General features: G+C 34.9%; 2 protein-coding genes across 3 annotated transcripts; one reads left to right on the top strand and one right to left on the bottom strand.

Moving 5' to 3' along the window:
• Positions 1-2733: 2733 nt before the first annotated feature.
• Positions 2734-11515, bottom strand: LOC139988812 (U8-agatoxin-Ao1a). 2 transcript variants are annotated; one of them, XM_072006572.1, is made up of 3 exons: positions 10893-11515; positions 5510-5588; positions 2734-4117 (listed from the first exon to the last, which is right to left on the bottom strand). In XM_072006572.1, exons 1-3 carry the CDS (start codon positions 10972-10974, stop codon positions 3955-3957), a joined length of 324 nt encoding a protein of 107 aa, XP_071862673.1. In that variant the 5' UTR covers positions 10975-11515; the 3' UTR covers positions 2734-3954. The 2 variants fall into 2 exon arrangements, with proteins under 2 accessions (XP_071862673.1, XP_071862674.1); XM_072006573.1 differs by having other exon boundaries at positions 2734-4090; positions 10893-11283.
• Positions 11516-15606: 4091 nt separating this feature from the next.
• LOC139988731 (uncharacterized) lies at positions 15607-17369 on the top strand. Its single transcript, XM_072006429.1, has 4 exons — positions 15607-15956; positions 16162-16282; positions 16354-16561; positions 16780-17369. The coding sequence occupies exons 1-4, from the start codon at positions 15729-15731 to the stop codon at positions 16964-16966; spliced, it is 744 nt and encodes a 247-aa protein (XP_071862530.1). The 5' UTR covers positions 15607-15728; the 3' UTR covers positions 16967-17369.
• The last annotated feature ends 93 nt before the right edge of the window (positions 17370-17462 follow it).

Raw genomic sequence — 17462 nt, 5'->3', positions numbered from 1 at the left:
TTTCGCTATAATACACGTGAGATATAGATTAAGAGGTTGTTATGATTTCATCATCCTGGGGAGCACTCTATTTTTCCTTAACTAGATTACATTAGCCAGTGCAATTACACGGGGCGACACGACCTGGAAAACCAATTGACCTAAGTCCAATAAAACGTTGACACGTGCGTGACGAAAAGTATGACACGACCCGTCAAAAGGATCTATCAACTACGTCACGTAGCTGGTGACACAAATTTCCAGGTGATCTATTAATTTACCACTTCTAAGTATCATCTCAAATTGATCAGATATTCTTATCGCCTGAATTAATGAACATTGTTTGCATCAACGTCAGAGTTTAAGGGAAACGATACTCCTAAACTATCAGCAACAAACAAGATGCATATCGAGCGAAGAATTCCTCCAATAAAGCGCCCTTAAATTGATCATTTAAATTGCCAAAAAGCAATTACACGAAATCTGTGTTTCCGAACGCGGTGTCAATACCAATGCGAAATAATGAAATACACCCGCTATCGAACAATACACCGAACAAGTGGCATTTAAAGCAAGCGGAGAATGCCCTCAATAAAATACCTCATAAATTGCGAATAGAAATCGCACGAAATCCCTGTTGCCAAATTTTCTCTGCCATCCCATAAACGAAGATCGACACCCCGTAAAACTGTCCCGTAAAACTATCAAATACCTACCTAACGAAACTTGTTTCGTCATGCCGAAAAATCCCCAACATCCGCCGTGTCTCTTTCATTACCATGATGTAAAGATTATTTACTATACGGAGTCGACGGGTGGCCCGTAGGTCGTCGTGGTTCCTCGAGGTTAACTCGTTTAACCTTCTCCTACTGCTCGTGTGCCAAGAAACAGCGTAAGAGAGATAAGAAGGTCTGACCGATCCGCGATTCGTCTCCGTTCGATCCTCCACTTCCTCGTGTTTCGAGGACGCGGATCCTCGCGTGTATTGCGATATCTCGCAAGCACAGCAAGATATAAGTGAAACGTACGTCACGATCCAGTTGGTCGACCCATTCGATCCGGTACTGTACTCATCGTTGCATCGTTCTGGGAGGTCGTGGCAGATTTCAGACGTCTCGTTCGCTTCGTTTCATGTTCTGGCCGAGTTTCAACTCGTGACCAGCTGGCTGGACAGCTCGTCTTGTCGCTTCACGCCGACGCTCGTGTCTTACGAATTGCTTCGTTCCCTTGTATTAAGCCTTTCTGTATTAGACACGATGTTTGCCTAATAGGAAATTTATTGCGACTTCTTCGCAGTATTCTTTCATGTATTTGTTTCTTTTTGGAATGTTTAGTAGTCAAAGCCAATTGGCTTTCGATCGTTTATTTGTTTCGGAAATGTTTAGTTATCGTGTCTTTTCTGTCTTTTCTTTTGGATATTCTCGTTTCTGCTTCTTAAAAACGAATTTTTAGCTTAGAATTCTTTTCAATATTTCTGGAAATTGCTGCTATTATCCCTTTGTGCTATGGTTTCTCTATTTTCTTTATTTTGTTTGACAGGTTCACAGACTATTTATTGGAATTTTAGCAAGTTGATGAAACGTAGTCTCTAGAACACGGTGCAAACAACAGGTAAAGAGAGGGAAGTTATGTGCATAAGGGGATTACGCTTCTCAAAGTTTCAAGTAGAGATTCTATTGTAGAGTTGTGTTTCATCGTCTGTACGGTTATTTTTTATCAGACGACCTTGATACGTGAGAGGATTTAACAAGCTTTGGTCTCCCATGTCGTTTCAAGTTCGTGTCTCTCGAACGTAAAACTTTTCTCGTGATCTTCTTCAAAGGGCAGCGTAACACGTTTTTCATAGTAAGTTTATTAATAAAATAAAATATGAACAAATACAAAAAGAATAAACCCTTACCTACATCAACATCGGTCAAAAGTTTGCACTTGCTACGTATTACACAGAAACCAAGAATTTAAAAAACAAAAGTTAACTTAGAATTCTGCCATCTTACGAAATTTTGTTAATATCATTATTTGAATTAATAATAAAATTAGCAGCCGGTGGAATGCAGATACGATTGAAAAGTAATTCCGAAATTCCAAAATGAAATCCAAAGCGAAATGTTTGGCTGGTAGTTGTACAAACTATGATTAACATAAACAGGATTTCAGGAAAGAAAATTACTTTGTCGTTACATATATAATATATATTATATTTCCATATAATATATCGGTACATGTACATCCACCTTCCGATACGATACGATAACATCCATTATTGTATTTTTCATTAATAATTAGTAATGCATACACGTGCGTTTAAAATTTGAATAAGAGAGATGATTAATCTCGTGTCGTGAAAACGCGAGTTTCTCTCTTTCTCTCTCTCTCTCTCTCTCTCTCTCTCTCTCTCTCTCTCTCTCTCTCTCTCTCTCTCTCTCTCTCTCTCTCTCTCTCTCTCTACATCTCAGGAATCAATTTTATTAAATAGCTTCGTTCGATTATTCTACGAATCGGCCGTGATCATCCTCGTCAGCGATAAATCCATAGGACACCGACGTCTGATTGTTAAAAGTGACTAGAGGAAACACCAATCAGAAGACAGTAGAAGACCTATAGAATTTTTCTATTTCAATTTTTCTATTCCGTTCAATTTTTGATCATCGATCGAACGAGATGACGGCCTGAAACATCAGAGAATCGAGCCTGATGAAATGCTTTATTCACTATTAGTTGTTCATCCTCTCTGTATGCTAGTTTTATACAATCTTTTTATTTTTATTTTTTTTCTTTTTTTCTATTCCTGGTGATAATTATTTTATGAGGATAACAGGCACGATTCTCGATTACATGATAAGTGTCTTACGAGGAACAGAAAGTTTCAAGGGATTCATAGCAAGTATATTGGCAATGCAAAAGTCTATCACAAAGCAAAACGCCTGTTCGCTAATTTTTTTCCATTTTGTACCGTTTTAAGTTAATACAATTTAATTGAGTTTTCATCGAAAATAATTATGGAGCATGAAGTAATCGAAGGCTGACAGAATGTAGGCGAGTTTTAACTTAAAACGTACATCTCCTTGCGCTAGATACAGACATACAATTATTGTTGCATCGTTCGTTCAAAAACTTATTATCGTCGTTTAAGCGGAAGAATCGGTTTCCTTAACGTACGAACCGCTTCGTATTCCTTTTTCACATGCTACTCGATAGTTCCATTCGCCTCTTAGAGAAACTAAAAACGATCTATAGGAATGTAGTAAAATGCTCAGTCAAACTTTATTTCCTTACTTCTCGCTACGTCTCGATGGGGTTTGAGATTGCGCAAGGCCACGAAGTCCATCTTAATTAACAATAAAAACAAAGAAACGAAAGGACGCAAAGTGTAATAATTTCATTTAAAGAATGTAATAGGAAAACATAAGAGTAATAAAAAAGTGAAAGAAACTGGAAAACTGACTGTGGATGAAGTTTATCGTTCGAGTATAATACACGAGGGAGGTAGATACGAGATGTGCGAAGAAAATATAAGTAAAGAAAGATACCAACCAAAGGGATACATAGACTTCGTCGAGTATTTTCAACGATAATTAAAAAAGAAAAAAAGAAAAACCGAGGCAAAGGCAACAGAGAAAAATACCATAAAAACTCACACATTCGGAAGCTCGCTATTTTATCGATAGGTTTTTCTCAATGACTGTTTTTCTTCCATCGCACGCCGCAAATGAAATTCTATCGGAATCTAATCGATAACACGTAAAACTTTTAGACCGTGAACAGCGGACAACGGTAAAAAATTTGTATAAGAAAAACGCTTAAAACTGCAAAGCATTCGCAGATGGTGAAAAGGGTAATAGTATGAAAGAGGAAAAATATGGAGATACGAAACGAAATTTTGAAATGGAATTGTACGAGTGGTGCAGATAATCGCGTCGCGTGCTAAAAGGAGAAACGTTCTCGCCGAAAGAAAGGGGAAGACGGATGAGCCGTTTAGCCCCATTTCTGAAAGAGACCCATTCGTTGGCACTGACAGTTTGAGCCCCATAAATTGCATCTGCAACTGGAACTGTAGCAGCAGTCTTTTGGTCGGTGATCACAGTTTCCACCCCGTCTTATGCAGGCTCGCCTAAACAAGTAGATCAACGAGGTACGTCTACTCGAGATTAGGGGTATCTGAATAATACGTTGCAGAGACATCGAGACAACGATGGGAGAAGGATGCGTGTAAAAATATTTTCCAACTTTGTTGTCCAACCTTCGAGCTGCATGATCTATCAACACTTTGACTGCCACGTTGGTCATATACGACCAGCCACAGTTTCTCGTCGTCTGTGACTCCACGGTGGTCATTAATGAACGAAGCGCTTCAACTTCTTACAATTGTAAAAATTGTATGAAAATTGACAGTTAGGGCATTTTGAATATAACCGATAAATAGAAGATACTTTGAAATAAAAAGTGTCCCATTGAACAATTAAACATTTTTATTAGAACATCAATAAAAAAAAATGAGAACAAATCTTGCATCTAACGGTGCATTGTGTTTGCATCCATATCTTTGAGGAATAATCTACGAATATTATTATAAAATGTTATATTATAATAATAATCGGAAATGCTGCTTTATAATCATATAATTGAAGTTAGAAGTGTGCACATACCTTACTATTATATATAGAATGAGCAAATACCGTTTACTAATATCTTATACACGTTTCAACAATATATTCTGCACGTTTTGCTTATAAACAAATAACCAATGCGAATGGTTTGTTGAAATAAACGAAGCCTTGTTATAATATGTCACTATCAATTGTTACCAAGGTCACCCGGGACCACCAATGAGATAAACGATCCATCGGGGAAGAATGTTGTTTTACATCATCAATTTATTATTATTTTGCCATTATATGCTTTGAATAATAAAAATACTCCCGTGGCGTCCTGAGCGAAACATGTGATTTCGGCGTGGTAGTCAAAGTGTTAATTAATTAATCTATTAACCATTCTTCGAATCGTTTCTCTCGAATGGAAAAATTATTTTCTGCATATAACTATTCCGTGGATAGCAGGAAATTAAAAGAGTATTTAAAAAATATGTCAGAAGAGGAAATTTTAATTCTCAAATAAAAAATATATTAACCGTTGCAAGTGAAATTCATAGTGGATAAAGAAGATTCAAATTCTTTTTAATTATTTTCTTCAACTGCTTTACTGCTAAAGAGTTTTATCTTTAAACTTGTTGCAATTTTGCCGTCGAATCAGCGAAGGAAAGTATATTTTAATGATATGCAGATTAAAATCCAATCTTAACGCGAATGAGGATGTGCAGCGGTGTTTTAATTCGGATATCGCAGCGCAAAGGTTAATTGGAAAAATAAAAAAATTTCTAGAATTCTTAAAATTCTTAAAGGTTGATTTTCTATTTAACGATTATAAGAAAAACATGCGTCTATTTAATAAAAATATAAAAATTCCAGAAATGGTATTCGGAAGATGATGGGGAAGGATAAAAATTGGGTACAGTGATACAATAAATACTCACTTTTGTTGAGCAGCTCTCATCAGATTCTCCAATGCGTTGTCTGTATAATCCGAATCCGCAACCTGCAGCGAATCTTCCTCTGTAACGCACATTGAAAGAGTCGTTAACACCGTAATTACGTTGTTAGTAGAGCAAAGAATAATTGCAAAAAAGTAGAAATCGTAAAAATTAAAACTTCCATTCGAAAAAATATTCATTTTTTCCCACTAACAGTGACAACAGCAGCTTTTTCCGATAATACAGATCACGACGAATTGCATTAGTCAGAGGAAAATCGAAGGGTACAGAAGAAAAATGATATAAGCGAGAAAATCTTTAATTAAAGGAATCCGCGATGAAGCTGATAAATTTTGACAGAGAACAATTTCCTATAAAATTCTCTAAATAGATACGATGCATTTACCACTAAGAAAGAATTCTTTCTGTCGGTGGAACATTTCACTGTGCAAACTTTTACAACAGCTACACTGTATGAATTGTAAAATAAGTAGCTTTACAAAAGAATACATCAACAATTACATAAAATTACTAAGAAAGAGAGCACTTTGAATAATTCAGGATTGCTTTCTGAACCGTTGAGTGGTCTGGTCTTTGGAAAAATCGGTTGCCTGACGGAAGGAAAAAGAAAGTATCGTATAGCTAGGTCGATCAAATGCGGCGGCGTCCATTAACAGAGTTCATAAAAGGGTAAATTGTATCGCGAAGAAGAGGAAAAATAAAAATAGGAGCATTTCCTGAGCAAACCCTTTCAACGGATATATATATTTAGTTGGCGTGGTCGCCTACGTCCTTTTCTACTTATATTTCATGCAAATTGGTCCGCTTCTTTAGAGGATACTCGTTTCGCGAATAACGACATCCAGCTCGGAATTATTGACTCGTATTTTGCGACAATGTAAAGAGGATTACCAAGTGTAATACGCGCATCTGGCGAAATCGCAACAATAGCTTCGCTTTATTTGTTTGAAAAGTTACAGCCAATTAATCAAGAAACGTTTCAGAAATTGTACAAATAATAGTAATAAATTCTGCAAGGAAATGATTTAATTCATCTAGAGGATGAAATAAATATTTGTAGAGGAAGAAATATATCGTAACAGATTTGCAATTTTTGAGGAATTTTTGTTAAAATATCTTTCAATTGTGACTATTTATTTTAATCTGTGAAAATGAATACATTTTGTTATATTTATGTATTACTGAAGTTAGATATTTCACAGTAGAAGTTTCAGGATTTCAGGATCCTTACATTCATATTTGTGTATAGTGTTGTTATCCTTAAAAACAATCATTGAAGCATAATTTGTCATTATCTTAAACGAAAATACAAAATACAAAAGTACGTTTATCCTCCTTTAAAACAATAATTATAACCTTTGTTATATTCATTAATTAGATGCAATTAATTAATGCGTTTCGCGCGACAGCGACAAATTTGCGAAAGGCGGTTGGTTAAAGACTGTGATTCAAAAGAATCAATTCCTCTTTGGTGAATCCCATTCAATACGATCCAGTGAACGTTTCCAGATAAAGCGAGACATCGCATAACCGTAGCAAAAGTTTCATTCAAGAAATTACTCGAAGCGAGGAAAACATTTAGCGAAGATATTCGTAGTTCATTTTTCAACGACCACGATAAATATGTAAAATAAGTGAAGAAATAAAAGACTGTAATTGGCAATTTATTTATCATAGTAAATAATTCGAAGGAATTTTCAGCGAAGTGGAAATTCGAAAAATTTACTTCCACGCGATGAAAGATGTTGAATTTAGTTTTTAGAATGCAAAAGTCTTGAAGAAAAAGTAAACTATTTTCAATGAAAATTATTTGATACGCGTTACTTTATGAAGATACTTTGCAAAGCGGATCACGTAAATCATTGTCCTTAACAGGGAAGGTATTAAGGTTTGCAAAGATCTTGATAGAATCTCATTTTCTACTTTCCTCCCCGAAAGTCAAACATCATCGTCATCCTTCGTAAACATATTATTTGAAATTAGCATATTAAAACTGTGGTTAAAAAATGTTTGTTAAAAATTTCCAATGAAAATTTGTAATATTCAATTTAGTAATTTTAAGAAATTTTATTCTAAGAAATAATTTAGAAAATTTAGTAATTATTATTAGAAGAAGATTCAATCTCGATTTCATTCGTCGGAGTTAAAATTTTGAAAGATTTCAATTTATTTCAAATATTTAAACAATCTGATACGAACTGCTGTATCATCAAGTTCGTTGAAGCGAGCAAATGTGATTTTTCATCGCAGAAGCACCTCAAAAATTTCCCAAATAATTCATTTTAACCACCATCCTAATATTATATTTTAAAACAAATTTTACATTTTATACTCTGCATGAACAGCCTCTTACTCTGATCTATCGACGTCGTTAATCGCCCCAAAAAACCCTACCCTACCCTTCCAATCTCTTTCTCAAACACTAAATTTTTTTTCAACAAAATCTTATCATAAATTCCCATATTAAGTCCTATCCAATTTCCATAAAATTACCATTAAAACAAAATAAAAAAAAGGAAGTAATATCACCGGAACAGATACCTGCAAGATCAACCGATTTTCCATTCAACTTTCTTCAAATGTAATCATTTGAATTGCTCTTCCTTCGGTTAGGTTCAACGAATAATACACTTTAAAGTTCCAATTCCAATTCCAATGTTCCATTTACCAGAGTAATCCTTTGATCGAATGGAGAAATCAGTTCGCTCGAGTTCCGATCCGAAAAAGGTAGCTGATATTAGAAATCGACCCACCAAAGGGAATTCATTAATTCGTCGGGATAAGCCCAACTCTGGATTCTAACGGAAACAGATCGTATGGTAAACGCGCAATAGCAAATTGGTTACCCGCGTTTCCTCATTTTCTTCGTCGTCTGTATTCTCATCAACAGCCTTAAAACAGGATTAAGGTAATCCAACGCGTTGCCTTTGCCTCTCGTCTTTACTTCCGGTCGGTCGCGCACGACAATGCTGTCGATGTTTCAATATTCTCGCGATATTGAGGAATTTCTTAGGAAATTTCTTCTTCCTTTGGTCAAGAGATTTTGTGAAATTTTACAAAGTTTTTCCAATGGAAAATTATGATCGTTTGCTGGAACGATTCGGAAGTGAACCGAGCATCCTGTGTTTGTTAGATTTTTAAATCGATAGTCGTAATACGCGAGCTACGACGCCTATTTTGGTAGCAAAGTTATTTGCTAGAGAAATTATACGCGTATTAAATTATTGTATGAGTATCTATTTAGTAATATTTTCATTTCTGATACCTCCGATAAGTTAAATTTAATAAATCGTAATAATAAAATAAATTATTCAATATTAGATGATTTATTATTAAATTTTATTTAGCCGAGCTTGAAATTTTGTAATTTACACAAGAATATAATTAACAGAGAAGGGAATGGAATTTACAAAATTTTACGTATGTATTTATCGAATGCATACCATATGTATTACACTGTCGTAGTAAGCGAAGGTAAAGTTAATATGAAAAAAATGTATTCATTTCACAGGAATTTCCAATATATTGGAAAATTGTATTTCGCAAGGTTCATTTAAATTCACGTAAAATCTTCCACATTAAAATCGACCACTGTCGCCCGACTAATACACTCCATGCTAAATTTCGTATCGTGCTATACGCGTGTTACGTAAGATTTCCGGGCGAAGCCATCGAATCTAATTATCCGCACGTTCAATTAAAGTATCGCTTAAAGCGGTTAGCCAGATCGACGTTGATTTCATTTTCTTTTCAATCATTGATTGTTGCGTAACGCGCTTCCATCGGATACTGTTTCGTTCGCACCAATTAGTTACCGTGATAAATATAATGTTACCTTGAAAACGTATTATTTGTATCGAGATATTCAAATCCAAAAATTATATTCCATTTATTAACCAACTTTCCTCGAAACGCTTAACAAGATTTATCGAAATTAAAATTAAAAAATTGTATGTTAACAACTTTTCAGGGCGTAATCTTTTCACTGCTTCAAATTTTTAAGCGTCTAAATATACATAGAATGAAAGAAACTATATAAATATACATAGAAAGAAAGCAAAATTTGTGAACATTGTGACAATATATCGACTCTGCAGAGAAGGCGTAATGTGTATAAGTAATCGCTACTTGAGCGAACATGCCAGCGCAGTAGATTCGAATACCAAACGTCTGATTTCATACGGATTTATACTACTAGCCGCGCTCTGTAGAACGTAACATGGCTCTATCGAGTTAAATACAGCGTATCGCGATAAACTAAACTTTGTTGAATTTCTTTTAAATATCTAGTATAGAACATTTGAAGTGCACCAAATTTCTAAAAATTATAGAAGATTTCTATCGAAATGTCGTAAAGGATTTGTATGAGAAAACGAAAAACAAGAGAATATTTCAGGAAGAAAGCAAGATTTACAACGAAAAATTGCTTTTCTACTCTCGATATTTGAAATGTAAATTCATACTGTTACATTGAGGACACTTTTTTTCACGTTAAAGATGTTCATTAACTAGCAAAAATTTAATTACGCTTTTATACTATCCTTCGAGGAGATAATTAATAAAAATGGATAAAATGGACGTAAAATTGAATCGATTCTGAATTGCATTTAACTATTTAGTCTCGACAATTTAGTGCAATTGACATTTAAATATCATTATCATTGCAATTGAACGCTTCGTGATTGTCACGACAAATAATCATTAGCGTACTAATGCGATTAGGATATGTCGATCGTATATCTTTGAAACACGCTGGTTAAACGCGTTTAACAAGCTTTGAATATGAATGGAAAGTCGAACGACTGCAAAAATAAACGATACTATATTTTCTTCCTATTTTATCACCCACGCGAAGCTCGAATTACGTCTCGTTATTATGACGCTATCTAAGTTCACTTGAAACGACCTAAACTAGAAATGTCGAAACTCGAAGGAATCTAACATCTAAATATCGTTCGATTGAAATTTAAACAAACTGAATTTCAAGTTAAATTTGACAAGCAATCAGTTTCAACCCCCAACAGGAAACATCTACGCTTTGCTATAAAATTTCTAAATTGACCAAGATTTTACGAATAGCGTCACTCCCCAAAATCTCTACCATCTAAAGACAAACAAGCTTCGTTTCAATTTTCGATCTTCGATTCACCCTGGACCTTCTGAAAATTTGATGATTCCCCATAGTCACCACACCGATCGTCATCTTCAAATCCACGTCGTCTTTACCTTCGCATCCACTCCCTCTAATTCATTCGCGATACTTTTCCAATTGCTTTGCGAAACACACTCAAACGCAGTGCAGAAAATTAAATCGAAGAAGGAAATAAAATGAAACGAAGAGGAAGAGGATTCGTTCGTTACTCACCGTCATCGATGTAGGGGCTACCGAGAGTCCTGTCAGCGAAGACGACGAACAAGCAAAACAACAAGAACAGGCTGAACTTCATGTCTTCCTCTCAGATAGAATAATCAAGGATCGATTGATACGTGTACCGGGGATAGCTGACTCCTACTCGTAGAAGGATTCGTACCCTTTCCTGACCGTGGCCGAGGTGCAAGTGAGGTTTCCACGTCGGACCGGTAGCTTATATAGACGCGGGAGGCGTGGCGATCTCGCCCCCACGAGGATCTCTTTGCGGAGGGTGAGACCGTGGAGAAAACTTCGGTTCGAGGTTCCACGCGCTCGTACCGCGATGTCTAGACAACGTTGTACTCGGTGCTTTATGAACCAGGTTGGGAGAAGGTTCGTAAACCCAGGCGAGGTTAGAAAGTGGAGAGGTGAAAGGGGGAGGGGGTGGTGCTTTTTCGAGGGGATGCCACAGTGAGCTTAGGGTGGCCACCACCCTTTGAACGAGCAACTGGTTGCGAAGCAACTGGTAACCTCGCTGTGTGCCTATCGGTCTGATTATGTGGCCCGTAATACGATTTACGTTTCCGTCACGTTTCCCATCCGGCTTACCTTCAATCGCTTTATTTATTTTGCATCTACTTATTTCTGCGTCCGGTTCTTTTCTCCAATTCTATGTATCCTGAAATAAGATTGCAGAAAGAACATTTTGAGATGCTGGTGTTGAAGGCGAGTTTGAAAGGGTTGGTAGAAAAAAGAAGGAAGGATCATAACACGCAAGATGAAATATCGAAGGTTTTTTTTTATAGAGAAAGTTTGATGCGATGGTCTTTTTATGGGGATTTTACGTTCCCGTTTCGTGGTGTTATTTTGATGTTAGGTGAGGGTTGAATTGGCACGGTAAAGGGATAGGAAAAGGGTTCGCAAAATTTTTGATCTCAAAGAACGGCAAAGTAAATATTTGATGAAAGTTCATAGGGCAAATTTCATAGCTCCACCTACGATACGAAATATTTTAGCGATATGCGTAATACAAACTTCATTGGAGAGCAATAAATGAAATAAATAACAATTAACTCTTTGAATATCGATACGCAAAGAATTAATGTAAAATGAACAATACACTTATAAATAAACAAAATTTTTAAATTGCATTACTCGCAGAGAAAATAAACTGAAAAATAAAATATAATTTACCTAGATAATCCTGCAGTTATAATCCACGTGTATCGTTAAATTTCCTCCCTCAAATCTGATCTTCCCTCGTTCCAAAATTCAATTTACGTTCCGTTGTATTCGCAGCTTCAGCACCGTGTCTGCTTTCATTTATACATTCCCGTTTTCAGTGGATAAAATTGTGCTTGTTTTAACTATCATTGGTTTAAATATCGTCTATTATACTCGCAGTCATATCGTCTACACAGTAACATTAATCCATGAGATACAGACACCTGTTTATTTTTAATTAACGGGCAAGTTTATAGCAGTTTCGGGAAACCGCCCTACGCGAATATTTTTCTTCCTTTCATTTGTTATCTCTCATAATGTATTATTCCATCTAGCCAGTCAATTACGAAACCGTGGTTATCTGCTCCTTTTTAATAAGCTGGTTGCTTGTTATAGGACATTAATCTTCCTGTATACCAAACAGTGGTACAATGGATGTTAGTGGCAGGGATCAGAGAGACTATATTTTATACTTCTCCGCGTAGTCTTTGCGCGTATATCCATCCGCGCAATGGAAAATTATTTTTACATTGTTCCATCCATCTGCTTGTGTAGCTAGTAGCTTCAGGCAAAAAACAAATCTCAGTTAAATGAAATTTGTATCATATACCGATTATCGTTAGCTTTGTAGCAAGAAATCCAGAAACGTATGGGCGCAGCCCAATTTTTCTTTAATTTGACATTAAAAAATGTATCGAGGATCGTTATTAATTTTGAAGTAGTATGCAGAAAATATTTACAATTTTTCCCTCAAGATTAATTTTTTCAACGAAGTGTATTCTTTTCAGTAAATTTAATCAATATGATTTGCAAAGCTAACAAAAATCTATTTATCGCAAAAGTTTATTGTGGATCTCACCTCTTGAAAAACAAACACCGAGATTTTCTCCACTCTTCTTCTCATTTTTTCTTCCAAAGAATAAAATGGCTTGTTTCGCCTTATAATTCCGTTTGATCATCGAACTTGCAGTTAATTCGGCCGTTTAATTCTGAAAACACATTGGTTCGCTCCGCCGCACTGCAGCGATTGGAATTGAATGCGATTCGGTTGACTCATACTTTGTATCATTTACGTTCCATAATCGCAGCACCGAACAATGTTTCAATTACCGTTAAACAACACTTACAATGTTTAAATTTTTAATGTTGAAGAATTCGGAGGAAGAATATTGTGAAATTTTACATTCGTTAATACAAGTTTAATCTCGATGTGTATTAACGTATTGATAAAAGTTTAATTCAGTGTGCAATATTTCAAAACTAATTTTCGACCACGTATTTATTAGTCGAAAATAAGTTGAATAAAATTGAACGTACAATATTTATGTTAGAATATCGACTAATTATAAAACGAACAAGCACGTATTCTATAGTTTGATCGTACGTCCAATACGCGCGAAAGTTTTTGGTTTCCAAAAACCAAGACGATCGTTTTCCAGCGTTTCATTTTTTGCGAGCGATTTCTTCTCGCTTCCTAGCGCTTCTACTCGGAAATGTATACGAGTCATAGAACGACATTCTCTTCTGCACGTAAATTCCTGCTAGAAACAGTGTGCATTGCGATAAAGGAAAAGAAAAAGCAAGGTCTTTTACGTTTGTTGTCGTCACAACGAGACCTCAATGGAAAAAACCATGCACTTTTACATACCTTTTTCTATTCGATGTTCGTATGTACTCGTAATAGAATAACCGTTTGCCATATTATTGAGACGATATTATGAAACTAAATTAAGACTGCCGGAGATATTTTTTGCATGAAGGCTACTCTGTGTAAAAAAATATTTTTTACGAAATAACTGCAACGAATGTGTGCAAGAAATGTTGCGAATTTCCGATATCGTAAACGTGGGTTGCAACGTACGTTTCCAGTGACATATCGTACGGCTGACATTGTTGAACAATATTGACCGAACGAATCAACCTTTAGCGTAGATTTACGTAATAGTTATTTTAGAAGTTGCTTGAAATCGATGCTTTATAGATTGCTCTTTGAATTATCGAAATCTCTCGATTTGAATGCAGTCGCAATTTTACGGTTGAAAGCTTCTCAAGAGCTTACATTTGGAAATAAAAAATGATAGGTATTATTGTCGGTCAAACAAACACTTGAAATAAAATTTTTTAAATCTAGAATGATTTTTTTAATCATTCTACATTAAATGTGTTTCGAGATTGAATCTTACAAAATTTAACATTTGTAAATTAAAAATTTTGCAAATTACGATATTAAATTGGACTTTCCGGAATTTGAAGTTCCAATTTAATTCCTCAGAAATGAAAAATGCCAATTCAAAGTAGCGAATCCATAAGATTTAAGAGTTTCCACCTTCTTCTTCCTTTTCTTCTTACTTTCTCTTACGTTATTTCCCGTGATTCGTCATCGATGAATCATTTACGTAACTTCCACCCACTCGATCGGCCATCGTAAACCGACCCTAGAAACTTTATGCTACAAAGTAACGAAAGATAACTTCGAGAGGAACTTGGTGAAAATGAACAGAATAAACTCGTTCATCCCCTGAATTCCGGAAAGAGCAGCAAAAAAGACACGCGCAACGAAGAAGCCTCATTTGTCTTTTGAGGAGGGTTCGAATAAGTGCGTGGGTAGAATAGCAAGAGGGCTGTAGGAGTTAAAGGATATCTATAAGGTACGAATTTCCTCTTGCGAGTAACGAGGCGAAAATATTGCTCAGACAATTCTAGCAACATTGTTACTTGACGAAGATTAATTACTCCACGTCATTACAAACAGCGTAAGATTTTAATTATGCCTATCTTGTTACAGCACACGGTGTGTATACGGCCCTGCTACAGATCCACAAAATTATTTCCGCTCATTTGTATATTTTGTCTTCTTAAAATTCTTTCAGCGAAGAATTCGTTCGAAAGAATTTAATATTTATCGATTAAATAGAACGTATCGTCAATAAAACTTAAAGTGTATTGCAAATGAACTAAATTTAATAATATAAGAATTTATATTATTATACCCTTCATCCTTCAAGATATTCAATTAATCTTAACGAAACTTCGCATGTCGATATTAAATCGTTACAAGGTTAAAATAGAACATGGATATCTATTTTTCCAACCTTAAATGACGAGAGAAGCAAAAAAGAAGAAAAAGCGAGAGAAAAGAAAGCGTAGGCGACTCGCATCAACAAGGACGTACCTATAACAGGGAAATTCGATGTCATGTCCTAATTGGCGTTTATAGTACACAAGGGTACCATGCCTCACCTCTTGTTATATCGTCCTCTATAATGGATCGCGAGAAATCGGAGAATTATTAGACGTCGAAAGGCCTTCCTTTCGTATCCCTTTATCGTTCATTTACTTCACAATTTTCTGAACTTTTCCACAATGAATTTTCGTTTATGATTAATATTGCTTATTATCAAAAATTAAAGTAATATCAATAACAGATTGGAAATCTTCTAAACAAAAAGTCTTATACCTACTACACCTAACCTTCTTTCCTTTTCTCAACTCATTGTCAACAGTGTAGTAGGTTAAAGATAGGCAACTTCAAGATTTTTGTAACCTTTTCGTTGAATTTTACCAGGCATGATCGTTGATCATTGCGAGAAATTTTTATAATATTCGTATTATAAATAAAGAAAAGTCATGCTTCTAGAAGTGGAAGACGAAGCACGTGATTTTATAACGATATATAAAAAGGATTTCCCATCGAAGAAAACTGGTAGACCAAAGGAATACAGGTCACAACCCGAGTACCCTCCGCCTTTGAATAATTTAAATGGCCCTTACAGGAAGTGTCTGAACACGCAACGACAAAATGCTGCTCTTAGCTTAAACGAACAAACCGAGGATCCTCAACAAGCTTTAAACAGAGTAAACAAGTAACAATATTTGGAATTAACAATTAGTATATGAGTAATACCTCGTAATAAATATTTTTGTACTACGATATTGGATTATAATTGAAAAGCGTTAAATTCTTTTAATGTAGCTCATTGTGGAGTTGAAGTACATCGCATGGATTTTGAAACCAGACTTTAAACATGTAACAGTGTTAATATAACTTTAAAATATTTAGATTCGCAAGAAATATCCGCATTTAAAAGAATTTCTTTCGGAAGTTGTACCAGATGAGGATCTAATCGAAAGAGAAGAGAACGAACTTAAACAAACTGTGTATCAAATTGATTATTCAAAAGGTTTTATTTTAAAAATACAAATACAATTTCATTTACATACATATTTTAAAATGCAAATTTGATAATATTAGGAGATTATTCACCTCGTGCGAAAACATATGGAAAATGGAAGGACATTCGTTTAGCGGAAGATTGGATCATATCGGAAACGACTCAAAGGAATTCCTACAGAAACCCATGGAAAATTGCAACAGAAGAATTGATACGGCTAAAGAAAGCAAAGAAACCTCCAGACAATTTAATACCCAATAGAAAAGAAAGAGAAATTCTTCGTATAAGGTAGGAAGGCAAGATTACAACAGTTCTGTTGGTATAGATAAATATTATTTATCCACTAGTAAATTCGTAGTAAATCCAATAAGGATTTAAAATATCACGAGCAACGATTATTATCATTTGTCTTTTATAAAACTTTCGTACTTATATATATAATTTTATAGTAAAAAAGTAAGTATCCGCTATTAATTCTATAGGTTGTTACAATTTATTCTTTCTAGAACTGGAGATTCAGAATACGATGCAACGATAGGTGCTACCGGAAATCGAGTAGTAAAAGAATGTTTGTTTGGTCCACCGTTGCCAATTGAACCACAAATATACACTAAAGGACCCGACAGTCCATCGTCTGAATGCTCGAAAATTCTGGCAGACAAGAAATTTGTACTTCCTTCTAACATAATCTAATCTTTTGTCTGATCTTTCGGTTACCTCCCATTTTCACCAGAAGAAAATTATTTTCAGTAATCACTTATTAAAATTGAAGATAAACTATTGGTGAAGGATTACGTTAATTAAATCATCAGACACGAATTATTACAAAACACAACCCGTGTTGTTTTGCTTGTACATAGCCACTTTACAAATATATTATTTCCTATTTTCACTCAACTTAATTATTAATTTACAATAGTTCACATTCACACTGAACACACAGTATCATATTCCACGTATATCTTTCTTACATTACATTCGTACAAGTTATTTACAATTTTTCCCTACTTTAAGATCATTTAACAAAATATTTATGTATGAAAGTGAAACATTTCATCTCTTTTTATTTTAATTTCTTTATGTCTGTAAAGAAAAATGTGCTGTATTTTAATATGTGTTTCATTACATATGAGAGAAATTAATTATCATTATTTCCACTTTTAAAAACTAACATTTGAACTTTAGAAAA

This window comes from Bombus fervidus, chromosome 7, assembly GCF_041682495.2.
Source record: "Bombus fervidus isolate BK054 chromosome 7, iyBomFerv1, whole genome shotgun sequence".
Taxonomy (NCBI): Eukaryota; Metazoa; Arthropoda; class Insecta; order Hymenoptera; family Apidae; genus Bombus; species Bombus fervidus.
The sequence above is the reverse complement of the archived record's forward strand: the minus strand, read 5'-3'. Positions and strand labels throughout refer to the sequence as shown.